This window comes from Tursiops truncatus, chromosome 20, assembly GCF_011762595.2.
Source record: "Tursiops truncatus isolate mTurTru1 chromosome 20, mTurTru1.mat.Y, whole genome shotgun sequence".
Classification (NCBI taxonomy): Eukaryota; Metazoa; Chordata; class Mammalia; order Artiodactyla; family Delphinidae; genus Tursiops; species Tursiops truncatus.
In genome coordinates, this window is record NC_047053.1 from 20,322,937 (window position 1) to 20,349,815 (window position 26,879).

The following is a 26,879-nucleotide window of genomic DNA, read 5'->3' on the forward strand; positions in this document are numbered from 1 at the left end:
CCTCCATGAACTTGAGAAATGGCCCCAGCTGCATCTGAGCCAGCAAACACGGCCGGGGTCTCAGCCCCCGGTGGGATTATGGAAGCCATCCATCCCTGGGTGAGAGCTTAAACACATCTACATAATCAGCTCCCCTCAACCCTGCTGCTCCCACCATTTCTCATGAAACCTCACTGAGGCTCTGATTCTTTTTTTTTTTCTTTAATCAAAAACATGAACCGACACCACCCCTCCTCCCCCAAGTCAGGGGAAGGGTGGTGCTATTTAGACCCAGGACTTTGGTATGACACAGGCTAGATTAGACCCTGGGAGGGGGACAGTGATTAAACACATCTCCCCAACACACACACACACACACACACACACACACACACACAAAACACACACACACACACACACACACACACACACACGTGTGAGAATTTAATTACCATGAGAAATTGCTTCCTGACAATAAATGCCACCCCACTCTCTCTCTTCTCCAGCCAGATGGCTTTTGCTGGAATATTTGTCCCCATAATGAGTCCTCAGCTTCTCCCTGAATAATTCATACACAGGTAGGGCTGGATATTGTAGGGAGGTTTGGGATGAAGTGGAGGAGTCAGGGAAAGCTCCCAGGGCTGGCCGAGGTAGGGACTCAGGCCAGTCTACCAGGGGTGGGAAGGGAGAACGTCTCTCTGAAAAGAGGACATTTAAGCTGACAGCTGAAAGTTTTAAAAACCCAGTCATGAGAAGAGGGGGGAGGGGAGGGCATTCCCAGCAGAGGGAAAAGCATATGCTAAGGTCCCAAACCTGGGCCACAGGTCTCAGGCCACCTGTACCCTCTTGTCCAAATCTGTCTCTTCTTGGAAGGATTTCCCTCTGCCCTGCTCACCACTGCCTCCTATCCACGAACAGGTAAACAGTGCTTCATAGCTAGCAAGGAGTTACCCCACAATCACCTGTGAGATGGATCACGAAACGTTCCTTTAGAGATGAGGAAGGTGCAGGTTAGAGGGTCAGAGGACCCTCCTGCCAGAGGACCCTGCATTCCCACTGCCCACCGGGCTCTTTGTGGGAAGTCAGGGTCCCTGAGAGACACTCTCCTGCAGAACAGCCCAGCAAGAAAGGTACAGGCTCTGGAATCACACTCCCTGACTTCACATCCTAGCTCCTTCCCTTACCAGCTGTACCTCCGGGGCAGTTCACTCCACCTGTCCCAGCCTCCCTTTCCTCACCGGTAAAATGAGGTTAGTATTTTTCCCCACTGGATAAAGTTGCTCTGTTGAGTAAACACATGGCATGGTGCCCAGCACATAGCAAGCACTCAAAAATAACATAAATAAGATTAGTACTATTCAGGTTCAAGCACAAGACAAGATTAGGTTTTTAATTTGTCTTAAAAATGAAATACACACCCTGCAATCCACACATTCGCAGTTTTTATATAAACCAAACACTGTCTCCATCCTATTCCCCTTCCTCCCCACCCTTGTGAATGGCTGAAACTATTGGCCACTACCCCATGGGAAGAAAGCCCCAGGTTGCTGTGATGACCCATTAAGATGACATACAGAGTGGCTCTGCACACTGGATGGGGCCACACAAATGGTCTTTGTTGATGAACATGCTCTTAAAGCACCAACCTCATTATCTGATGCTCCTGGGTCCTACTGGTGCCTCTACCTCTCTTTTTCAGTTGTAAGCAAGCAGCCATATAGCTGCAACCAAAGTCAGGGACAGACTTTCGTGTTGTAATCAAATGAAACTTGCAGCAAAGCTAATCAGCCACACGCAGGAGCTATGGGTTATGATTATTCTGCTACTTGGAGATAAAAGCTCATTGGTAAGCAACAGCTCAGAGAGGAAGTGCTTCTGTTTCTCTCCTTTGTCAGTTCTTCTGAATCTCTGAATGAGGGTGGCATTAGATTGAATCCATATCACGGACACATATGCTGACATTCATGCTCAAGAAATTCCAGACCCTGGATCCATCATCATCCAGGGCTCCCTGGGGCCCCCACCCCACCCAGCACACAGGTTGAGTCTCCTTGGGTCTGCAAGTGGGTCTCTTTCATCCCTCCCTTCATAAGGGTGTCTAGAATGTCAGCTCACCCATCAGTCTCAGGGAAGGTGGTACAAAGGACATCGATTCTGAATTAGAATGTCTTGGATTCAAATCTTGGCTCAGGCTCTTTCCTCTGCCGTTGCGTACGCCGAGCCCTCCTCATTGGTCGCTGTGTCCTTGGCTGGTGTGAAAATGGCCACAAACTTTCTAGTGCACGAGAAGATCTGGTTTGACAAGTTCAAATATGATGATGCAGAAAGGAAATTCTATGAGCAGATGAACGGGTCCATGGCTGGCTCCTCACACCAGGAGAATGGCGCCAGCGTGATCCTCCGTGACGTCACAAGAGCCAGAGAAAACATCCATAAGTCCCTGGCTGGAAGCTCAGGCCCTGCGGCCTCCAGTGGGCCCGGTGGAGACCACAGTGAGCTTGTCATCCGGATCGCCAGCCTGGAAGTGGAGAACCAGAGCCTGCGAGGGGTGATGCAGGATCTGTAGCAGGCTGTCTGCAAGCTGGAGGCCTGGCTGAGTGCACTAGAGAAAAGCTCGCCCACCCACCCGGCCACAGCTCCGCAGACCCAGCATGTGTCTCCCGTGCGCCAAGTGGAGCGCCCCACCCGGAAGGCGGTCACCGTCACAGAGGACGAGGACGATGACATTGACCTGCTCGGCAGCGATGAGGAGGAGGACCAGGAGGCTGCCTGGCTGCGGGAGGAAAGGCAGCAGCAGTACGCTGAGAAGAAGGTCAAGAAGCCTGCCCTGGTGGCCAAGTCCTCCATTCTCCTGGACATCAAGCCTTGGGATGACGAGACGGACATGGCCCAGCTGGAGGCCTGCATGTGCTCCATCCAGCTGGATGGGCTGACCTGGGGTGGGGGGGCCTCCAAGCTGGGGCCCGTGGGCTACGGCACCCACAAGCTGCAGATCCAGTGTGTGGTGGAGGACGACAAGGTGGGCACGGACCTGCTGGAAGAGGAGATCACCAAGTTCGAGGAGCATGTGCAGAGCGTTGACACTGCTGCTTTCAACAAGATCTGAGCCCTGGCATTGGCCTGAGCGTGTGAAGCCTTGCAGCCAATAAAGACTGAGATTCCAAAAAAACAAGAAAACAAATCTTGGCTCAGCCACTCACTAGCTACATGACCTAGAATGAGTCACTTATCTTCTTAAGACCTTAGTTTCCCCATCTGTACATGAGGTCAGTGTAAGGATAAATGAACTAGCATATGCTTTAGCAGAGTGGTACATCGTTGGACTTTGGTATCAGATGCTTGGATTCATATCTCAGCTTGGCTACTTGCAGGTTGTGTGACCTTGGGCAAGTCATTTGACCTCTGTGAGCTTCAGTCTCCTTGTCTGTTACACCAGGCTAGAAACAGTATCTACCGCCTAGGGTTGTTATGGGTGAGATAGGGATGTTACATTAAAAAGTGCTAAAAGGAGTGCCTGACACGCGTGGCACACGCATCAAATGTTTGCTGTAGTGGTTGTTAGCACGACTACTGGCCCGGTGCTTGGCTCATCTTAGCACTCCTCTCAAACATGCAGGCTCCCTGCTCCCATCTGAAGGGACAGCCTGGGAGTCCCGGGGAACAGTAGCCCTGGAGGCCACAGACACACCCGCACGGCAGGAGGCAGTAACACTGATACTGGGTTTCCTCTGGGGTAAGGTGGGGCAGGGAACTCTGGACAGGGAAAAGTCAGGGAGGAAATCAGACAGGTGGGAAGGGCAGGGATCAGGCAGGGCTGGCTCCAGATGTCAGGGCCGGGACTTGACAGAGCTGCTGGACCCAAACATGTGGGCCTTCACCCTTGGCAACTCTGAGACCAAGATGCCCAGCAGCCCTGACTTTGAAATGTGCTCCATTCAACTGTGAATGAATAATTTACAGTCTTTGATCTTATATTGCTGAGGAGAAGGCGAGAGAGAAGACCATGAGGGCATTGGGAACCAGGAGATGGGAAAGGAGGAGAGGAAATAACCCCTTGTGTCCTATCTGGACTGTCAAGTCTCCTCAGAGACAATTCCCATAGTCTGGATGCTGGCAGGCCCGCTGATCCTTCCTCACTGGGCGACCAGACAGCAAGAGCCACATGAACAGGTTTGGGCCAGTGCATCAGTAAGCTTAGCAGGAAAGAGAAAGGAAAAGTGAATAACCCCGTGAGCAGTGAACGTGTGATGCTTTAGCAGTGCAGCCAAATGACTTCCATTTCCCCTGCTTAGATTCCATCTATCTCTCCAGTTGGCAAACCACCCTTCCTTCATCAGAAAACACTGAGAGAGCCCTTTCTTCACCAGCCTGTGGGTGTGAATGGCACTAACAACACCCAAATATCGCTAGCTCCAAGCTCCTAGCAATATCAGACTGGAATATCTGCCAACTGGGGGATTCAATCCTTTGCAAACTCTCTCCCGGCATCTGAGAGCCCCAGGAAGTAGCTCACCCATGAATAGATCTGCGTTTTCACTCTCTTGACTGCTCTGCAAATTTGCTATGACAAAACCCTCCACTAAATGAGGTGGGTTTTTTTTCTTTTTTAATCTTATTATTACTTTACCCAAGTATTTTGGAGCACCTACTTTGAAGCAGGCACTGTGCTAAGTACTCAGCATTCTCCTGCAGGGTGGGAAGAACTTTCGCTCAATCAGCGTTAGGTTCAGATGCAGGCAGGAGGGGTTCCACAGCAGTGTTGCTTTGTTCCCAAAGGGTTAGGGACTAAATGAAATGACCCTTTCAGTCAACACACACAAACTTTTTTTCCCTCCGGGGACACTCAGGCTACCAATGTCACTGGGTTCCAAGAGTTTTTTCTTTTTTTAAACATGTACATTTTTTTTCCTTTGGCCACACTCCGTGGCTTGTGGGATCTTAATTCCCCGACCAGGGATTGAACCCGGGCCCTTGGTAGTGAAAGCAAGGAGTCCTAACCACTGGACCACCAGGGAATTCCCCCAAGGGGTTTGGTGACCAGCCACACACCTGTTCTCAGAACCCCTACCCCTCCAGCCCTCAGGCATGCTACAGCAGCCAGACCTCAAGACCAGACCTCTTCAGCCCTTTGTGATGAATTCTCTCTCAGGGACCCTTCTGTCCCCCAGCATCCTGGCTTCTACTGCCCCTTCCACTGGTCCAACAGACACAACTCTGAATATATAACCCCAATTGTGGACAGAGTTAAAGGTCTGGGTCTCCCCGACCCAACGAAGTCTTATTCTTCCATGCATCAATGGATGCAAACAGATGCTTGCGGTAAGAAGGGTCATTACCACACATGCCAGCTAGATGAGAGCCTCAGCCAGCCTGGAGGCTGCTGTCTCCCGCCCCAGTCCTGGCTGGAAGCCCCCAAGGCCTCTCCCAGCACAGCCCCTCTTGAGAAAGGGAGGAGCTTCGAGCCACTGAAGCCGTAGGTGAACGGAAGTTCCACTTCTCTGACATCACCTCTCCCCGCAGGGCTGGGCTTGCTCCTTTCTGAGCCTGACCATGTGGGAGCCCAGTGGGGAGGTGCCTGGGATGCAGGTGTCCCCAGCACGCCACCTTAATCTGGCCCTTCTGGATGGAACCCAAGGCGAGCAGGAAATGTGTTGGGAGAGTTCTGAAGGGGTGGGAGCAGGTTACAACGAGCCACAGAGCAGTCCCCTACACACACAACCCAGACTTGATAACCTATCCAGGCCTTGGCATGACCTAGAGGTTCCAACTTTCACCTAGACCCTGGTTTCTGTGGTCTTCTGCCTCCCTCTTGAGGCCAAGTCCCATTCTAGACCCCTGTTTTGATATCTGCAACCAAATCCTTGGGCTTGAGACTTTGCCTCAATAGCTAACTAACTGAATAACAAAAGCAGTAATAATGACTAATATTTATTAAGCACTATTTATTAACAGAGTCAAACACAGTTACTTATAATTCATTTAATCTTCACATAACCTTGTGAGGTAAGTACTATTATTAACCCCATTTTATGGATTTATAAGCAGAGGCATGATGAGATCATCCCCAAAGGTTGATGGATGGCCTCATCTAGTAACCCACCCACCTGCTAACAGACCTCACCAAGGCCGACCCCTCACCTGACACTTCTCTGAGACATCATCTAGGCCAGTGTGTGTCAAAGCTGAAGACTGGACCTGCCAGGCCTGTGCTAGATTTCTCCTCTAGATCTTATTTCATCGTCAGAATGACTACAGATGGTGAGCATTACTGCCCCATTTTGTAGATACCAATAATGAGGCTTGGAGGCTTAAAGGACATGCTTTACCACCCAGCTAGTAAGTGGAAAAACTAGGAAGTGTATGGCAACCCTTCCTCATGCTTCTTGCCACCCAGCACCCCCACTACACAGATATCCAGCATCCACAGTTGGCAGGCAGGCACCCCACCCCTTCCACAGCTCCGGTTCTGGGAAGACAAGAGGCAAGCAGGGCCCAGGCAAACGCCACAGGCATGAGGATCTGGGGAAACTCTCTGGACGGCGGCACCCCTCTCCTCTTCCCTCCCCAGGGAATCTTGATGAGGAGAGACATGTGGAGATGGAGGCCTCTTGTAAAACTGATTAAGAAGCCCTCCAAGCTCGAAGAGCAGGTCCTTTACTCCTCTCAACACTGGGCTCCTGGGCCCCTCTGCCACGTGGGCTGAGTGTGTCTCTTCAGCGTCGTGCACCCTCATCCCAGGGCTGCTGCCCCTACCAGAAGTGAGGGACCAGGTACACCCCCTTAACCCTCACCCTCTGACCCAGCACAGGAGAGCGAGAGCACAGACTGGTCTTGCTTTCCTCCTCTACCCTCACCCTCCTATTTTTGTTTTGTTTAAATAAGCCTCCTTCTGCCAGGCAGAAGGGCCACCTCCCGAGCTCCCTGATCCTGTGGCCAGTCTTGTCAAACCTGGTCTCCCACTGCCTCTTTCGAGAGAAGGGGCCTTCTCTGAACAGCTTGCCCAGCTCTGTGTCCCCCAGCCTGAAATGTGTCCCTCTGCTGGAGTTGGAGCTGTTCTGAGTGTTCGTGGAAAAGTGGAGGAGCTGCCTAAACTCTCTACCTCCAGGCCTTTGTGAACACTATTTTGTCTTCGGGAAAACTACCACCCACCCTGCCCCCAAATCTTTCTTGTGCTTTAATGCACAGTACAAATGAGGATGGTTTCACCTGTCTGTGAAGCCACCCACAATCACCCCGAAGTTCATTTTCCCCCACTCAGTGCCCTCTGCAACGCACCCCCTTTTACCATCCCCATCAACCTGTGACATAACCACGGACCCAGGAACCTGAGTTCCTTGGCAGCAGGGCAGGGTCTTACTGGCACGCACAGTGCCAGCACCTAGTAGGAGCTCAGTAAAGGTTGGGTGGCAGAGCAGTTTGCCCTTTCCCTGGGGTGGGAGCCCTCAGGAAGTGTGGTCCTCAAGCCTTTGTAGATCTAGCACAGCAACAGGGACAAGGGCAGAATCCTCCTGATGCCAGGCAGTGCGTAGGCACTCAGAGCATCACATTCATAGACTATGAGTAAAGACAGCATTTAACTGGGCACTTACAAGGGTGCTGGGTGCTGCGCTAAGCACTTTACACCCATTATCCTATTTACTCTTCACAATAACTATGTCACATGGATACCATTAGGCCCATTTTCAGATGGGGAAATGGAAGATCAGAGGGGTTAATTAAGCTGGCCAGGGAGACACAGCTGCTCAGTGGCAGAGTCGATACTCAAATCAGGTCTGACTCTGGAGTCGCCTGCTCCCCAGCCCCACTGCACAGTGTTCCCCTTGTTGTTTGGGTTTGAGGCTCCATGTGAGTTCATGACTAAAAGGACCAGAGGCTTGGCTGGGAGCAACAATGCCACCCCTGCCCCCTGAGCCGGGACTCAGACTGCCAGGGGACACCATCAAAGGTAAAACATCCTGGTCAATTGTAGAGTCAATTCTCCAGCTCTGGGAGATAAGCCTCACCTGTCAGATGAAAATCTTACCCCGGGCACCTAGCCACCTGCAAATGATAATTCAAGGGAAGCCCAGGCCTCAGAGGCAGCTGAAATCCCTAACCGGGCCCCACAGGTGCACCTCGCCCTGCCTTCCCTCGGCTCCAGCCACCTAAACCCCGGTCCCAATCCTGAACCAGGAGCCTTGAACCTGCCTGCCTGTTGCACCAAACCCACAGGCATTGATGGCCCTGGGCAACCCAGAGGAAGAGGAGCCATCCTCACTGTCCCAGGACTTGAGGCCTGCGTGGCCGGGGGTCCCAGGCTGCAGGTGAGCTGGAGGGTACTCAGGGCCACACACACACTAAAAAGAGCTTAAGAGTCACTTCTAAAAGAAGGGGATGGTGTGGGATCATGAGAAAGTCACTTCATCTTCTGAGCCTCTGTGTGCTCACCTATAAAATGGGTGGGACTCCCGGCAGGCCTGTCTCAGAGGCTGCTGTGGGGAATTCAAGCAGCACATTTGGGGGAAAGCTTTGCAAGAACCTGAGGGTCATGCAGATGTATGGGACTGTAACAGTTAATAGTGAAAATGGTACACACCCTTAGAGAGGGCTGACTTGGGGCAGGCCCTATTCTAAGTGCCTTAGGCATATTAACTCATTTTATCCTCAGAGCAACCCTCTGAAGTGGGAACGATTATCCCATTTTACAGATGAGAAAAGTGAGACCCAGGGAAGTTAAATAAGTTATCCGAGGACCCCTAGCTAGTGTGTGCCTGTGCGGGTTTGTGAAGCAGGACAGTCGGGCACTAGACCCTGCTCTAACCATGAGGCCACACTGCCTCTCTAGAGCTGTGGTTTGAGGGGTAGAAAAAAGGAGGTCGGGGAGTCGGCCTCTCTGAACAAGATGGCCAGAGGGAGCTGCCCCTGGGGGAGCACCTGCTATGTGTCAAGCACTTTCCTCACCTCTCACTTAATTCAGCAGCCCGGGCGGCAGGGGATAGGAGTGGGGGGCCGGCATCCTCGGCCCCATCGGCGCACCAGGAGACTGAGGGCCAGAAAGCCCAAGGTCTCTTGGTTGGTAGGGACTTGAACAGTGTCTTGAACAGTGTCTTTTCATTTCCCTTCCCTGTTACTTCCAGCCCATACCAGCCTTGTCTTCCTGAGCCCAAAGTCTCTGCCACCCCCTGCATTTCTGGGTTCCAGGGACTGAACACCCTGGGGGATGGGCAGTGAGGTGACCAGAGGCTGGACACAGGCCACACCCTGCCTTACACGCCCTGCCACAGGGCCCCCATCTCTCCCTGCCCATGACCAGCTTGCCCGACTCCCACCTCCTCTCCCCATCGCCATATCCAAACTGCCTATCCAGGGCACCCATTAGGGTCCTGCAGAGTGGGGTCTAGCATGGCCACAGCCTGGCCCTGGAGAGCTTTGGAATGTAGGTGAGGACCTGCCCCCCTGAACCAGCCTGGCCCCCAGGATCCCCAGGTGCCCCACCCACATATCCAGCTGTACCCTGGCTACTCTCAGGCCATGATTTTCCCTCCTCTCCCGTCCACAGGAACAGGAAGAAGGAGCCCAGCTCTTCTGCCTCTTCCTCCAGGAGCCCTCACCTCACCCTTAGAGCAGCTAGGCTCCACAGGGCTCTGCAGAGGGTGCGTGGGGTAAGGCTGCCCCCCACAGGCAGCCAGGGAAGGAGGTTGCTTTGCTCAGAAAACCTGAAATCTCTTTGTAAGCAAGTGGGTAGGGCGGGGAGGTGTCAGAATCTCTCGGTGGGATTGTCTCTGGGATCTTGAAACTCACCCCTAAACCCTGAAGCTGGGACGAATCCATTTAAAGGATATTAGGAGCAGGTTCAGAGCGGGGATGTGGGCAGAGGGGTTCCAAGTCCAGCATACAACCCCTGAGTCAGAGCCCGACCCCCAGCACAGGGTCAGAGGTCATGGGTCACCCCTTACCCCCATCCCTTTCACTGTCCGTACTGCTGACTCTAGGTCTTAAAAGCTCCCGTCCTACATGCACCATGCCACAACCCCTAATTGTCTGAGTGCTTCCTGGGATCTAACCAGAATCCCTCCTGCTACAACTGAAGCCCAGGTCCAAATGCTCTGGTCCTGATTGGTCAGGGTAGGGGAGATGAGTGAGTGGTCACAGCATCACACCCTCAGGGCTGCCTGGAGTGGAAAAGGGGGCATAGCAAGTTTTAGAAGGGAGCCAGTGGTGGGGGGGGAGCCCCAGGGGAAATCTTCAGACCAAGGGCAGCAAAGCAGAAAGCAGAGCATCTCCTTAAGACAAACGTCTCCACTGCCTTCAGCTCAAAGCTCTATTTGCATAAAGAAATTATCCTTACTGCTCTTTTGCCTAATTGGCAGGGAGCACCTGCCCACGCCAACAGGAACTACCGCTAAGCAGCCCATAAAAGCTGGTGTGAGCAGTGGCTAGCCTGTGCCCACTCCACTGGCCAGGACAGGGCCTTAACGCAGCTGCTTCTTCCTGGCATGGCCTGGTCCCAATCCCAGATCTGCCACTTCCTCTGAGTCACAGTTTCTTCATCTGTTAAGGAGGAGGAATAATTCTTGCCTTATTTGGTGTCTGAAAGGATTTCAATGTGGTATCGCTTCTGAAGGTTTCAATGCAAAGCCGGGGACATGCTCAGTGCTCCACTCACATTCAAGAGCAAGTTCTTCTAGGGATGGCCCGACTGGGTTCCAAACCATCTCTGCCAGCTAATCCAATGATTCTTGGGTAAATTACTTAACGCTCTCTGTGCCTCACACTCCTCATCTGTAAGAGCAGGGATTAACAATACCCACCACAAGGCTGCAATTACACTTAAATAAGGCAGCATGTGTAAGAGCCCCTGGCACATAGTAGGCCTGTGCTGAGTCAGGATTATTGGTTACCAGATGCCATCAACCAATCTTTCACCAGAGCAGGGAACCCTGCCTGACACTTCAGAGGGAATTCTGAAGCCAGATGAGGGGTTTCCTGATGGTCCCTCCAATTTTGAGTTTCCCTCATCCAAACAGTCACATTCATCATGTTTCAGGGCCCTGGATTCCAGGGTCAGAACCCCTGATGCCTCATCAGGGAAGAAGCAAGCTATGCCTGTGGACTGGTGATGGTTACCACTGGATCCCCCAGTGTCATGTGGACAAGTCAGCTCCCTGGCTGCATCTCAGACCGCTCGCACAGTGCTGGGCTCATCCCAAGCTCCAGCTCTGAGACCCCTTGCATCAACTGTACTCTACATCTGTCTGTTTCAGCCCAGGAACCACCAGGAGGACAGGAGGGGCGAGCTTCTGTCTGGCTCTGTTCAGGGGTCTGTCCTAGGAATCCCACAGAGCTGGCCTGCTCTTGGACTAAGGGGATCCTTCAGAGCCCCCAGACCTACAGGAGTCAGGTCATGGCTGGGGACCTGACCACTTCCAAGGAGAGAGCCATGGGCACCAACTCGACAGGGCCACTCACAGGTTAGGACAATGAGTCATCAGTGACAAACTTGAGAGAAGACCTCAGGCCTGCTAAGTCCTGGGCCAGGGTACTGCCCCTGCACCGGCCTTTCTCCTGAGACTAGGAATGGCTTCACTGAGCTGGGGAGCCCTGTCGCTATGGAATGTCACTCAGTGCTGGAGTGCACACGGAGATCTGAATTCAAATCCTGGCTCTTCTACTTTCTGGTGGGAACAAACCCACTTAAGATCTCTGAGCCTCTGTTTTTTATCTATAAAATGAGGTCATAATTGCTTACTTCCCAGGATGGCTATGAGGATTCAGGGAGATGAGTTCGGTACAGGGATGTAGCAGGTGCCTAGTACATGATGAGAATACAATATGGGGAAGCAGTTGCCACGGCCACCCCTCTGTAAACTGCCTTCTTATTGTCTGTCACACATACACATGTGCATGTACACCCCAGATGCACAAATATGCCCACTCAAACATATATACACACAGCATATACTACAAATATTAATACTGGATAAAAGGGAAGAAAAGAAAAACCTCAAGCCAACTAACAGGGACTTTGTCCCATCCCTGCACACATTTGCTTTTAATGGCACTAGATAGGGAGAGACAGGGGAGAAGGAGAAGAGGAGGCAGGAGGACAGGACCTGAGAGGCGGCAGGGATTCACCCAGAAGGTAACAGTAAAAGGGACAGGGGAGAGGCAGTCCTCCTTGCCTCTCCCCCAGCCCCTGCTGGTCACCTAGCAACAAGCATCTCTTCAGAATCCTTCCTAAATCGCTGAGAGTCTTCTGCTCAGCAATGCCCTCCACAACTTCCCCTCACTCTTCCTCCAGGTATGAACTGCCCTCACCTGTAAATCCACACCTCACATGTCCTCCAGGCCCACCTCCCAGGGCCAGGAGAACTGTAGGAAGGGACATCGATGGCAAGGTGCTAAGGGTGGGGCACAAATATCTGGGTGTTCCATGTGGCGGGGAGGGGAAACCAGTCTGAGATGGTCAGGATCAGGGCCCAGGAGGGGGCCCACAGCCCTACCCTGAGAAAGGAGAAAGGACAGGATCCAGAGCCACCTGATATCTCATTTCAGAAGGCACAGCTGTGAAAACCCAGAGCTATTTAATATCTGGGATCAATGTTTGGGGAAAGCCAGATTGGAACAGGGAAAATAAGTGAGAGGAAGCATTTGAGCTTGTACTGTGTGCCGAGCATTTTACACACACACACACACACACACACACACACACACACACGTGTGCGCAAAGTCTCAATCCAAAAACCCTGCAAGATTAGGACCTCAAACCTCACTTTACCAATAAAGCAGCAGAGGCCTCAAAGAGAGAGGTCCCTTGCCCTTGGTCAGAGAGCAGCAGATGTGCGGCAGCCCTGGGGTCAGAACTCACATCTGTCTGACCTCAAGGCACTGGAATTTCAGGGCTAGTGCCAGGAGTCTGTGAGATAGAACCTGATCAAAGACAGGGCTTCACAGAGTGCCCAGTATGCACAGGGCCACTGCCACATGAAAACACCTGCCTGAACCAGGACATAAGTCAGTCAGTGAGCCCTTTCCCTCCTCCCCTCTCCAGGGGCCATGCCCTCCACTTCCCAGTAGCCCTGGGCTCTGGGCTGCCATGGTGGGTCATCGGCCCCCTCCAAGGGTTTCCCCAAGTTCCAGGGTCTCTAACAGGCAATGGCCATCCACCCCCTGAGACCTCCAAGCCCTCCCAGCAGTCCTGAGCTGCCTCTAAGAGTCCAGGGCTCTTTATTACTGATCCAGCACCGTTCCGAGAGGTAGGCTCTGCACACAGCTGGCAGGATGGCTGGTGGCTTCATGGAGAGGTGGTGATAAAAACAGAAGTATTAGCTGAATGTCTGCCCCTCACCAAGGCAGCCAGCACCCTCAGGACGGGTACTGGGCATGGGGTGGGCTTGCAGCAGGGAGACTCCTGCCCAGGACCTGGGGTGTGGGGTGTGTGCCCACTCTCCCCCATCTGCAGCCCTTACAGCTCTCCCTGCATTCATCCTTCTGTCCACTGCTTTGCAGCCCCCTGAACATGCCACCCTCTCTCCCACCTTCATGCCATCCCTATCTCACCCTGTTATCCCCTTCCCCATCAGCTCCTCCTTTCTTCCTGTAATTCAGCGGCCCTCACTGTTGGCTGCACATTAGAATCACCAGGGGAGATTCTGATTCAGTAGGTCTGGATAGGGTCTGGGCATCAGCATTTTTTAAAAGCTTGCCAGGGGATTCTACTGTGCCAACCTGAGGAACTGCTACTTTTTATCAGACCTCAGCTCAGAAGTCAACTCTTCTGGGAAGTTTTCCCTGACCATCCCTCCACCCCCAGCCTGGGCTGGATGTCCCTCCTCTGAGCTCCCAGGTCCCCTGATACCTCCAACTATCAACAGCCTTATCACATAACATTATAATTGACTTTATTACAAGCCTGTCTTGCAAAGACTGCAATCAACTCCAGGGCCAGGACTAGGTCTTGTTCATTGTTATATCCCCAGCACAGGGCCTGCTATGAAGAAGAGGCTTCAGAAATGTATGATGGATGGATGGATGGATGGATGGATGGATGGATGGATGGATGGATGGATAGATGGATGGATGGATGAACAAACACAGGTGCTAATGCTCTGCTCACCAATGTCTATTCCCCTCCTTGTTCAGACAAGCCTCCCGGATTGCTAAGCTGCCTGAAGTCCCCTTTGCTTAATCATCGCATTCCAGCTGCCCATCCGTTGCCTACACAGGGTCACATGTCTGGGGTGCCCACCACACCAACCTAGGTAAACCTCTCAGATCATTCTGACTGCTCCACAAATCTCTCCTGCTCCAGGAAGCCCCCATGGTTAACCAGGTGGACCCCCAACAATTCTCCTTGATTTAGAATACCCTGGTTACTTTCCCACCACTTTACCCCACACCTGGTCTTGGAGGGTCCATGCTGGACTGACCTCACAGGTGACAGTCAGCAACAAGTCCAGGACTAGAGTCAAGAGACCTGAGTTCGTGCCACCAACTTCCTGCGTGAGCCTGGGCCATTTAACCTCTCTGGGTCTCAGGTTACCCATCTACACAATGAAGGAAATAATAGTACTCTCCTCATAGAGTTGCTGTGAGGATTAATGAGTTAACATATCTAAGGCCTTAGAGTAGGACCAGGCACAAAGTGCTATTATCAAGGTGTTTGTAACTATTCTTATCTACCAATTGAGAGAACATTAACCACTAGACTTGAGGCCTTTCCAGCCTGATGCATTATTTTACTATATCATCTGCCCAAGCCCCCACCTGTAGACAAGACCACCAACAAGGGCGGGCGACAGGCCTGGATTTATGCCAGTTGGCCCCTGGCTGAGGTCTGGTGATGCTTCTGTAAACGCAGTGGAGGTGTGCCCAGGCTGCCACCCAGCCACTACCAGACTAGAGGATGGCCCACACAATAGATCTCAGCCCCAGAGTCCAGACCCACCTCGCCAGGATCAGGGAAGAGCCTTTTTCAAAACATCATGGCCACCACAGCCCCTCGGTTGTTCTTCCTGCTCACTTTTCAGCCTCCATTTCCCACTCACTGAGGCCCAGTTAGATTCCCTCCGCACCTTCTGCCCTCCCCTTAAATAGACAGAGCATCAAAGCGTGAAAAACATTGAAATTACCAAACGCAATTTCTCTCCAGAGATGACAAATCTGCTGCAGTTTGTATTTCCAAACAGGAGCTGCAGCTCTTGAGCAGCTCCAAGGCAGGTTCCCTGCCCCCACTGACCAACTCCTCATAGGCACAGCGCCCCCTGTCCCTCCACCCCTGCAGAGGAGGAGCACCCTGCATCATCACTCTAGGGATAAGGATGCTGCAGCGGGGAAGGGTCAGAGCAAGGGCAGAAGGCAGAGGAGGGAAGCAGGTGACAGGTCCTTCGAGGTTCACTCAGCCACACCTGTCCCGCCAAGGCCAGACAGAACACCCAACAATGATCCCTGAGATGAGTCTGCTTGTTAAAGCTCTGCCTCCAATAAACAATGACAGCAATAACAGAGCCCACCATGCACTGAGAGCTGGACCACCCACTTCACTTACAAAATCTCATTTACTCCCCCCCACCCCGAGAGTTGAGTGGTCTCCTTCCTTCCCATTTTACAGGCAAGGACTTTGTGGGCTGGCCCAAAGCCATGCAGTTAGTATGATATGATGTTGGACCTCTCACCTCCCTGACTCCAAAGCTGGCATTCTTCCCAACCACCATCCCGTGACCTTGGACACCTCTTTCAACTTAGTTTTTCCCTTCTGCAAATTAGTTTGAACCACTGTTTCTTAAAATACTTTTTAAAATTATGTCCTTGTTTAAGCAACATCAAAATCTCATACCCTTTCTGTGATCTCTATTATGAAAAACATAGAGGGTTTTTTGGTTTGTTTGTTTTCCAAAACAAAATTCTGTTTTCCAAAGAAAAGATTCATTTTCGGGCTTCCCTGGTGGTGCAGTGGTTGAGAGTCCGCCTGCCGATGCAGGGTACACAGGTTTGTGCCCCGGTCCGGGAAGATCCCACATGCCGCGGAGAGGCTGGGCCCGTGAGCCATGGCCACTGAGCCTGCGCGTCCGGAGCCTGTGCTCCGCAGCAGGAGAGGCCACAGCAGTGAGAGGCCCGCGTACCGCAAAAAAAAAAAAAAAAAGATTCATTTTCAAAGATCATAACCCTGAATTTGCTTTTTCATGTGTTAACTCCTCCCTGCTCCCAGGAGATTCCTATGTGCACCTGCGGGAAGACCGGGGTCTCCATGGCTCACCCACTGCACTGGGTTGGGGAGCTCTGGGCTCAGTCTCTTTGGTGCTACCATTGCTCACACCCGAAGAGAGGCAGTGGAGCCTTAGGGGTGCCCCTCTTCAGGGGGACTCCAGGCAAGTCACTTCACTCCAAACCTGTCTGTAACATGGGAAGAACAATACTAGTTCCTAGTGGTGTTGTGAGGATTAAATGAGTAAATTTCTGTAACACACCCAGAAGAGGGCCTGGCCCTCAGCAGCCAGTTAAGTGTTAAGTATGTTACATTCTAGGGATGTTTAATCAGAGTCATCACTTGCCTGCCCCCAGGAAAATTCTTGTAGCAAGTGCCTGTGCCTTCACTAGGCCCTGGGAGGTCATTTTGGGGACATGTTACATTACTGCAGACTCTCAATTGTCAGAATGACCCAGGATTATTGTGGATCCTATGATCTGTGAGAATCCAAACAAATCACAACCTCTGATTGGTTTGGGTCCAACTCAAACAAATTCAAACAAATCACAGCCTCTGATTTGTCTGGGTTTGATTTCAAATATGAAGGACCTCTGTTTTTTTGTATTTGAGGAACTAGCCATCTGGGAAATTTTTTAAGTTAGAGGGGTCACACACCAAAATAAATTCCAGATGGATCTCAGATCTCAGATTTAAACATAAACAATGAAACCATAAATGTACTAAAAAAAAGAAAAAAGAATCTTAAAGTGGGCAAAACACCTGTATAAGTAGGACACAAAACCCAGAAACCATAAAAGAAAAGATGAATAAATTCAACTACATAAAATTGCTTATTTTACGTGAAAAAAATTATAAACAAAATTAAAAGACAAATGATAAGGTCAAGGAAAATACACTTTAAAACATATTTCAGAAAAATGATTAATTTCTTAAAGAACTGGAAATGAATGAGAAAATACCAAAGACCTAGTTTAAAAAATGGGTAAAGAACATGATGAGACAATTCACTAGAAAAAAACAAAAATAGCTCTCAGACATATGATAAGATCCTCAACTTCATTAACAAGAAAACACACAAAACCTGGAGCAGGATATCTATGGCTTTTCATTTGTCATTTTTTAAAAACTGTCAATTATACTTCAATAAAGCTGGAATTTTTTTTTAATTTTAAAGTTTGATAATAGTCTTTTGGAGAAGCAGGAAGTCTCACTTTGCTGGTGTGAATTGACAAAATGTATATGGAAGGCAATTTGGCAAAATTTGACCCAGCACTTCCATTTCGAGGAATTCACCCTAAAGATTTCTTTCCACGTATGCAAAATGACTTATGTATAAGGGTATCATTGTATAATAAATCCACACCAGTGGGGATAACTAACCAAATGTGGGACCTTGGGCAATGTTACTTAACCTCTCTGGGCCTTAGTTTCCTCATCGTAAAATGGGGATAATAACGGAAGTTGCCTCAGAGATTGTTGTCAAATATGTACATAAAGTCCCTCGAAGAATTGCCTGGGGTGTAGTAAGTGCTCAGCAAATATTACCGTTCATATCATTATTATAATGTCACCAGTGGAACCCAACGTACAGACTGGCTCTGATGGTAGGAGTGAGGAGTTTGGGAGCCACCCATCATCTTCCTTTAAGGAGGAATCTCAGCAAGGCAAAGTGAGATTGCAACTGTGACTGAGTAAGTAGAAATCCAGTTTTTGTATTATGGCCTTTGTATTACAGCAGCCTGGTCAGCAACATAAACAGGAAAAATGGTTTTCCTAGACGCAAACCTTGACAATGCCCATCCCTGCTCTTGTCCTGGAAGAAAGCATTTTGGCTAAGCAGACTGAACCATTCCTCCTTTCTTGGAAAACCTACCCCAGTGATGGGTGAAAGACTTGCTTACTTAAGGCCAACTAATAATAACAGTAACAGCTAACATTTTGTGGTGTGTTTTCTAAATGCCACACAGAGCTAAGCATTTAACATACAATAATTCATTATTCCTCATACCACTCTATCTGGTAGGTTTTTATTATTCTTCCCATTTTATAGAAAAGGAAACTGAGGCTGCAACTTGGAGATATTCACACAGCAGGTAAGTGGCAGAGGCCACATTTGGGCCTGGATCTCTGTTGCATCAGCCTTGTCCAGGAGGGCATTTCATTGTATTTCTCTGTATAAACCACAGGGTAGCATCTTGGCTTGTGTGCATCTGCTTCTTCTATGTATCTGTCAGTATGAATCAGCCCCAAAGGCAGGACCTCTCTGAGCCCAAGAACAAAATTGGGGTTTAGAGCGTAGGAGGCATGGGCCAGGTCATGGGACCCATCCAGCCCATGTGAGACATGCATTTCTGTCCTGATCCCTATTTTCAGACAGAGAAACGGTCTCAAGGTGGCACACCCAGCAATGTCAGAACCAGGTCGCCCTCACTCCTACTTACTGCAGCTCTCCGTAGCACCTCAATGCCTAAGAAGCCCAGGCAAAGGCTGTGCTGGCAGGCAGGGTGAAATGCAGTCCCCCACATGCTCCTACAATGACAAGTGGTCCCTGAGCAGAACCAGAATTCCATTCAAGGCCATGGAGCCCCACTCCCTCACACATATGTGGCCACCAGCTGTTCCCACTAATTATAATACCTTCCCAATAAAGGAGGGGTCAACACTGGGGGAAGGTGTGCAGTAAGAACACAGCTTCCCGGAGTCCTCACAATCCCTTTAGCACAAGATAAACTGTTGCCTCTGATTCAATTTCTTCCTCCCTCACCCCCTAAAACAATAAGAAAACATATTTCTCATCACTGCATTTAATCCCTCAGGCAGGGAAAAGGAGCTATGCATCTACGCAGGTAATGAGGAGGGAGGGAGAAGGCTGGGGAGGGGCAGTGTCAGGGCAGCCGAGTCCAGGAAAAGACTCAGAGGGGAAGACGGCTCAAAATGAAATTCTTAGGGGGATAGGATGCAGCTTGCTCTACTACGCCCTTAGTGAGTTAATCATTCTTTCACTCAACTAGTATCCATTGACACAGGCCCTGTTGTATGTTGGACAGACAGAGAAGAGAAAGACACAGTCCAGGATTCACTGTGTAATGGGAGACACTGACCTATAAGCCACTAACTAGATTACAGTATTCCATGAACTCTGATAGGCTTTGAGGGAGCAAGGACAAGGGAAGGCTTCACTCTGGCTACAGGAGGTTTTGCAGTGGATGGGGTATTTGTGCTGCCTCTCAGAAATTCACCAGGCAGGTGACCTGGAGAGGGAAAATGTCATTTTAATAATGGCATGTAGTACTGCAGTGGTCCTTACAGTGAACATGTGTACAGGGCTTTACAGTTTGCAAAGTGCTATTGCACCCATCATCTCATTTAATCTCATGCCATGCCTATGAAGCAGGGATTATCCTATCACACTCATTCTGCAGAGGAGAAAACAGGAGAAATGGCTTGCCTGGGTCTCCACTGTCAGTCAGTAACAGAGCTGGAATTCAAGCTCAGGTTATCTGACTCTAAAACCCGTGCTCTTTCAGGACTTCCCTGGTGGTCCAGTGGTTAAGAATCCACCTTCCAATGCAGGGGACGCAGGTTCGATCCCTGGTCGGGGAACTAAGATCCCACATGCCACGGGACAACTAAGCCTACATGCTCTTGAGTCCGTGTGCCGCAACTACTGTGCCCGCACCTCACAACTAGAGAGACAAGTCTGTGCGCCACAATGAAGAGTCCATGAAAGTTCCTGCGTGTTGCAACAAAGAGCCCACATGCCGCAACTAAGACCTGACATAGCCAAATAAATATTTTTAATACTTTTAAAAAATAATAATAATAAAACCTGTGCTCTTTCTACAACCTACTGATGCCAGTTTGCTCCCCAGGAGAAGGATGCTGCAGGGGAGGCAGCAAAAGTAGAGTGGGGTCAAGGTAGGGTTAAGGAGGGCTGTGGACAAATAGCCATGGGCTCCCTGAAACCGGTCAGCTACATCCCCAGGCCAATCCACACACACTGCTAGGTCTGAGCTGAGAGAGCCCCTGCCCTCGGAGTGACATTCTCACTCAGCCAGGCAGCCACTGTGACAGTGGGTATGGTTAGTGTTTTGTAGAAAAGGATGTCTGGTCTGTTGGCTTACATTTGCTCTTGCCTTGTAATTATGGCTCTCTATATATAAATACATGGAATCAGCTGCTATTTCGAAAATGGACTGAAGGGCAAGGAACAAGGACACAACTTTTTGTAGCACTTACAATGTACCAGGTGCTATGTATGCTAAATTGTCCATCTCATTGGCTCCCCTGAAAACCCCATGAAGGGAAATACTACAATCCCCATTATACAGATGAAGAAACTAAGTCTCAGAGAAGTGAAGCTACTTGCCCAAGGCCTCTGACCCAACCCCTGGGCCACTCATTCCTTAGTACCATAAATGTCCAGAAAAGGAGCAACCAGGGGTCATCAGGACCCAAGTAGCCTGAGCATCACTCTGCAGCATCCTCCTGAATGTTCCAGGGGTCTGCAGAAAGTCCCTTGTCTTCATTTTAAGACAATCAGTGTCAATAATAATAATTTAGTGCTAACATTGATTCATCAGAGCATGACCCTGGCAGTGTGACCACAAAGTTAAACCAAACCATGGGAGAGAACCAGAATTCCAAAGGATGCCATTTTAACATCAAGGAAAGTGTGACCCTAAAAAATAGAAATAATAAAAACAGAACTACAGAATCTCCTCAAGGTCAAAGGTTTCTGGAGCCTGGAGACAGGAGGAGATTTCGATATCTCAAGAGGCCAACAAATGCAAAGTCCGATCACATGTGGAGGTAGCCCAGGAGGGGGCTGCCCGCTTCTGCAGTGGACTGAAGAACTGAGTAATGAAGGGACTCAAAGCCTGCCTGGGTCGTGGAGTGCATGACCACCTTCTTTAATTCATGGAGTCTCTGACACAGCATCTAGACTGGAGCTTAGTAGGTTCCATCAATGCCACTGATAAGAATCCAGTCAGCATTGTGGCCAGTAACTATTATACAGCCTGTCATCTGAGAAGGTGACCCCCAAAACTACTTTGGAATGCATAATTATCTCCTTAGTGCGTAAAGATCTTTCAGTCTCAAAGACAGAAGTGTTTGAGAAACTCAAACACACAGGATGAATATTTTTAGATGTTAAAGGGTCTGTACATATTGGTACCATTAAGTATTTGTAATGTTGGAGAATTTGGCCTATTTGAGTAGCAAGTCAGTCTTTAATTCCAATCTAAAATGTAATTTAATAATTGAGTTAGATATGTGATTTTTAAGTTGAAAAAAATCATTAAATTCATATACAGTGTTGGAACATTTAAAATAATTTAATATTCTCTTCGATTTATAAGAATTACTTAAAATTACCTGGGAAGGTTTATCAGTCAGGTAATAAAACATAGTACTTTAAATTTATCAAATAACATTTTACATATTTGAAGGAGTTTGATTAAGTTGGTAAATGAAACAAACATCATCCAAAAGCCCCTTAAAAAGACTGCTAAATTTTGATAGACTTATAAACAGAAAAAGAAAAATTATAAGCTAAATCTTAAAACTTAAGAACTAGATTTTTATGACATTTATAACTTTAATAGATTAAATATTCCTTTCAAAACCCAAAGTATCTTCTGGATATTTTTCCTGTGCATACATACAAACTGTCTTTGAGGACTGAAAGAAATCTCACATTGATATCAAGTACTTCCTACATGCTCAGAGCTAACGCTTTAAATGAATGATCTCATTTAGTCCTTACAACAGCTCTATAAAGTAGCTACTATTGTTATCTCCATCTCTGGGCACTGAAGGTGGGAGCCAGGATTCTGAACTGGGGTAGTTGGAATTTCAGAGCCATCTATCTTAATCCCTGTGTCACAAGTTCCTGTGTAAAGAAAGAACCCCCTCTTGGGGCTGGCTTGGAAACACCATTGAACAGCCTGATGGCTGGCCTCTTCTTTCTGCGTCCATTAGTGTTTGAGCCACAGCTCCCATCCTCATCTCTGCACTGAAGCCCGCGTGCCTAGAGCCCGTGCTCCGCAACAAGAGAAGCCGTTGCAATGGGAAGCCCGTGCACCGCAACGAAGAGTAGCCCCCGCTCAGCACAACTAGAGAAAGCCCGCGTGCAGCTTTCCTTCTCACTGTGTATTCTAAGAACTAGCAGCCTGGGCATCACCTGGGAGCTTGTTAGAAATTCAGTGTCTCAGGCCCCACCCCAACCTTTCTGAATAACCTGCATTCACAGGATGTCCCGGTGATATGGTTGCCCATCAGAGTTTGAGAAGCCTAGATCTACAGTATTACTTTGGATCAGCCTTGCTCTACCTGGCAAAAGAAGTTGCTGCTCCACTCTCCCTTTCCCCAGAAAACCCCTGTCTCCTGAGGGCAAGCACAGTGTTAATAGGAGGGATGCAAAGCCACCTGGCCCAGCCCTTAGCAACTGTGAGGGTCTTCCACCACTCAAAGAAGTTCTGCCACCATCTGCAGAGAAAGGTAAATTTTGTTGAACTGCCCAAGGCCACGCTAATCTTTAATTATGCCGTTAATGTGTGTCTCCCCCCAGGTGGCTGTTATGCCAGCAGTAACTGCAGTGCCCTGGCTTTAAACAGCTTGCAGATTTCCTGACAGTATTAATGGAAGTTTTGCAAATTGATTTGGGGAGATTAGGTGGAGAGAGGCTGGCGTGACTTGATGTGAAGCCCATTCTAAGCAGCTCATATCCTCCTGTCCTTGATCCCTGCCCAGGACAAGGGGAAAGAGTAGGCATCAGGAAACCTGGGTTCCAGGCCTGGCTCTCCCACAGTGGAACTGTGGCCTAGGCCCTGTCACTTCTTGTCTGAACCTCTTCTTTAAAATGAGCAGGTTGGTCTAGTCTAGGTTCACCGATGATTCTCCTGGCTTGAATGGCTCTCATTTCTGAGTCGCAGAAGCTTAGAGCGGACGAGCTTCCTTCCCTCCTTCTTTCCCTCGACCATCATTCATACACTCACCTCTTCACTCGGTACAAATGACTGAGGACCATATGAGGCTCTGCTGTAGACACTGGGGACACAGGTATGAACTGGCTGCTTCGGGCTCGCATAGTCACCCTCAGGAAAGCCAAAAGGCAAGTGGTGCTCATCATGGACTGGGTTGGCCTCAGGTTCAGAGTACATTGGCCCTGTCACCATCATCCCCTGTGCTCCAAGATTCAGAGAAGGGAGGTGACCAGAAGAGGCAATGAGATGGGGTGGAAAGAGAATTGGCCTTGGTGCCAGGGACCTGGGTTCTGGAACCAGCTCTGGCTCTAAATGCTGTGTGACTTTGGGCAAGTCACTTCCTATTTCTAAAGTTCCCTTCTCGGGACTTCCCTGGTGGCACAGTGGTTAAGAATCCACCTGCCAGTGCAGGGGACATGGGTTCGATCCCTGGTCCATGTGGAAGATCCCACATGCCAGGAAGCAACTGAGCCTGTGCGCTACAACTATTGAGCCTGAGCTCTAGAGCCCGCGAGCCACAACTACTGAGCCCGCGTGCCACAACTACTGAAGCCCGCGCACCTAGAGCCCATGCTCCGCAACAAGAGAGCCCATTGCAATGGGAAGCCCGCGCACCACAACAAAGAGTAGGCCCTGCTCGCTGCAACTAGAGAAAGCCTGCGTGCAGCAATGAAGACCCAATGCAGCCAATAAATAAATAATAAAATATTTAAAAATAAAGTTTCCTTCTCTGGAACATGTGGAAACACAGATGATAATTCCTGTTCTGTCTTGCTAGGGGGTGGTTGAAAAGAAGGTCATTAGTGAACCCAAGTGCCTTTTGTGTGTGGATGGGGGAGAAGGATTATTCAGTTGCCAGGGAGCTGCCCCGCCCATTTCCAAGAAATCCAGCCATGGGGCAGAGTATCCAGGGGGCCAGGCCTTGGCTGAAATCTCTACCACCCCCTGTCCCCATCTCATGAGTGACTGTGACTGCAAAGCTTTTAAAATATTCCCAGGGAGACACGCAGGGCAGGGACAATGGGAAAATGGAGCGGGGGTAGAGGGAAGCAGAGTCAGAACAAGGATGAAGACCAGGGATCTGCCCTAGTCCCCATGGGTGGTCCCTAGTGGTGGAACTGGATCCTCAAGTGTATCCCCATCTCTAAACCACCCCACTGCAGAAAGCAAGGACCCATCCCAACTCCAGTATCCCAGCGAGGGGAAGTAACTGACTTGGGGAAGTGGCCCTGGCCCACACTCAGTTGGGACAGTTAGGAGACAACTTGGGCCTCCTGGCTTTCCCCATGCCCAAGTGGTATTCCTCTAAGCTGGGCCTCCCCTGTATCTCTGCCCTTGTCCCTCTAGCTTCCAGCTTCCTTCTTTGCCCCTCACTCCCCCTATGTACCACAGCCTCAGTGTCTTCGCCCTCTCTGACAAGCTGGCTAACGCCAAGTGTCCTAAATTCTGCCCAACACCAGCGCCCCTGACTCCAGAGCCTCTGGTACCTAAGGGCTCTCCATGTCCCTAGCCCCTCCATCATCACTGCCATCAGCAGCAAGAAGGGTTTATATGCCTGGGTTTATTCTAAAAATAAGTTTTCAATTAAAGTTGAGAGGTATGAGAGAATGCTGCCTTGGGCAAGCAGCCCCTCTCTGAGGCTTCCTCTCCGAACAAATGGTTTGTAGCATTTCTAATTAATGAGAGATGTGCAGATGCGGACACTTAATAGCCTGCAGCAAAACGTAGAGGCTGGGGAGGAGTGGAGCAGAGCTGGCCCTGAGCAGCCTCTGAGCCAGGGTTTGCTGTCCAGGCTGGAGAAGGGAGACCTGCCCTTAGTCCTGTCTCTCCATGGCCAGCCCTGCACGCAGCACCCAGGCCAGCCCTGGCCAGCCCTGAGGATGAGAAAGCCTTTCACTGTGGGTTCTATGCTCCGCACTAGCAGGTGGGAAAGGAAGGCATGTGGAAGGGCAAGCTGCTCTGTACAAATCAGATGGGCCTGAAGGGCCTCTGCACACCTTGCTTTAGGATATTTTATGCCTCTCTCATCTGAATGCCCCCTCTCCCCAGATCTACACCTTGAGCAAGGCTTTTAATGGCTCTGAGCCTTAATATTCTCATGGGGAAGAAAAGGATTGGAGAATCATAAACCTGCAGGCTTGAAAGGATCATAAAGTCCATACTATTCCACCACCAGGGCCTGAATACCTACAAAATCTCTCCCACCAAGAGGTGGCCTGGTCTCCAAGGCTGAGGCCTCACTTCCTCCAAGAGCCACACAGAAGCCACTTTTCTCTGCAGTCAGCTCTGATAGAAAAGTCTACCTTAAAGTACGGTGGACCTGCCTCCCTGAGTTAAGTATGAGCGTTGTGGAAAATTAAGAAGGAAACAAGGCATATGAAGTTGCTGGGTAAAATGATTGTAACTGTCTTTAATTATGGGAACAGATGATCTAGGGCCAGAAGAGAAGAAAGTAGGGGTCAGCCAAGACAAGGTCCCAGAACAGCATCCCAAGCCTTGCTACGGAAACCCACCAGGTGATAACTAGCCCCCCACCCTATCCCACCCCAGAGACCCCTGCCTCTTGGGCTCAACAAGGGAAAAACGGTCAGAGAAAGTGTGCTTAGGTCAGCATTAACTAGCCATCACTAGATCAACAAAAGCTCCTGGAGCCCCTACTATGTGCCAAGGACTGTTCTAGGCACTGAGGATTCAGCTGAGGACAGAAAGCATCTTCCATTCTGGTGCAGGGGAAGTAAAAAATTAACCAATAAGCATTTTATTTAAATCTCAGGTGGTGAGTAGTAGTCTGAAGAAAAATAAAGTAGACAATACAGAACATGGCAGGAGGCAGGGTACTTCTTAAAAAAGGAAGTGTAATAATTAAGTGAGGGAATAAGCCAGGCAAGGGTATGGGGGAGGCATGTTCTAGGCTGAGAAAAAGCAAAGTCCCCAAGACAGAAACGAGCTTGACAGGAGGAGCAGCAAGGAGGCCAGTGTGGCTGGAAAGAAGTGAAGGGAGCGGGGAGGGTGAGAGATGAGGCAGGAGAGGGAGGTGGGGTGGTGTCATGTAAGGCCGCTTAGGCCACGGTGATGACTGGTGGGGGCTGGGCACTCAGGTAACCCTCCCAGACAGGAGCCTTCCTCCCATTCCCAACACAGCAGTCCCCCCCGCCCGCCCCCAACCAGCTCCCAAGTTCACACTCTGCTGCTGCTTAGGGTTCTGCGAGGACAAGGAGGTGGCAAACTCTTTGTCATCCACTGGGGCATCGCCAGAGAGAAGCGGGATGGTGAGGGAGGGCTGACTGGACAGCTACAAGGACTGAGGAAGAGGTGCTTCATCTTTCACGAGAGATAGAGGATGTGAATTTCAGTGGGGAAAGAAAAAAAACATAAAATGTAGACAAAGTAGGCAGAGAGAAAGAGAATGCCAGATAATAACAGTAGCTAACGTCATGTGCCAGGAGTATGATGTAAGGTGCCAAGTGCCACTGTGTTCTTAAAACTTCATAGTCTTTTCACCTTCCAAACAACCCTATTAGGTACTATTTTATAATTCCCATTTTAGAGATGAGGAAACTGAGGCACAGAGCAGTTAAGTAACTTACTGAGAGTCAACCAGTCAAGTGACAGAGCTCAGACTTAACCCAGGCATGCTGGCTTCAGAGTCCACGCTCATAGCTACGTAGGATGCTCCAGACAGGAACTGGACAAAGGTGGCTTGAAGAGAAGCAGGCTGAGCAAGG

At 49.9% G+C, this 26,879-nt stretch overlaps 1 protein-coding gene across 1 annotated transcript; it reads left to right on the forward strand.

Annotated features, from left to right (window-relative positions):
• Nucleotides 1-2,206: 2,206 nt before the first annotated feature.
• Nucleotides 2,207-3,140, forward strand: LOC101328460 (elongation factor 1-delta-like). The gene is given in 1 exon segment (XM_019945278.3): nt 2,207-3,140. A coding segment is annotated over 1 exon segment (846 nt). The 5' UTR covers nt 2,207-2,239; the 3' UTR covers nt 3,086-3,140.
• The last annotated feature ends 23,739 nt before the right edge of the window (nt 3,141-26,879 follow it).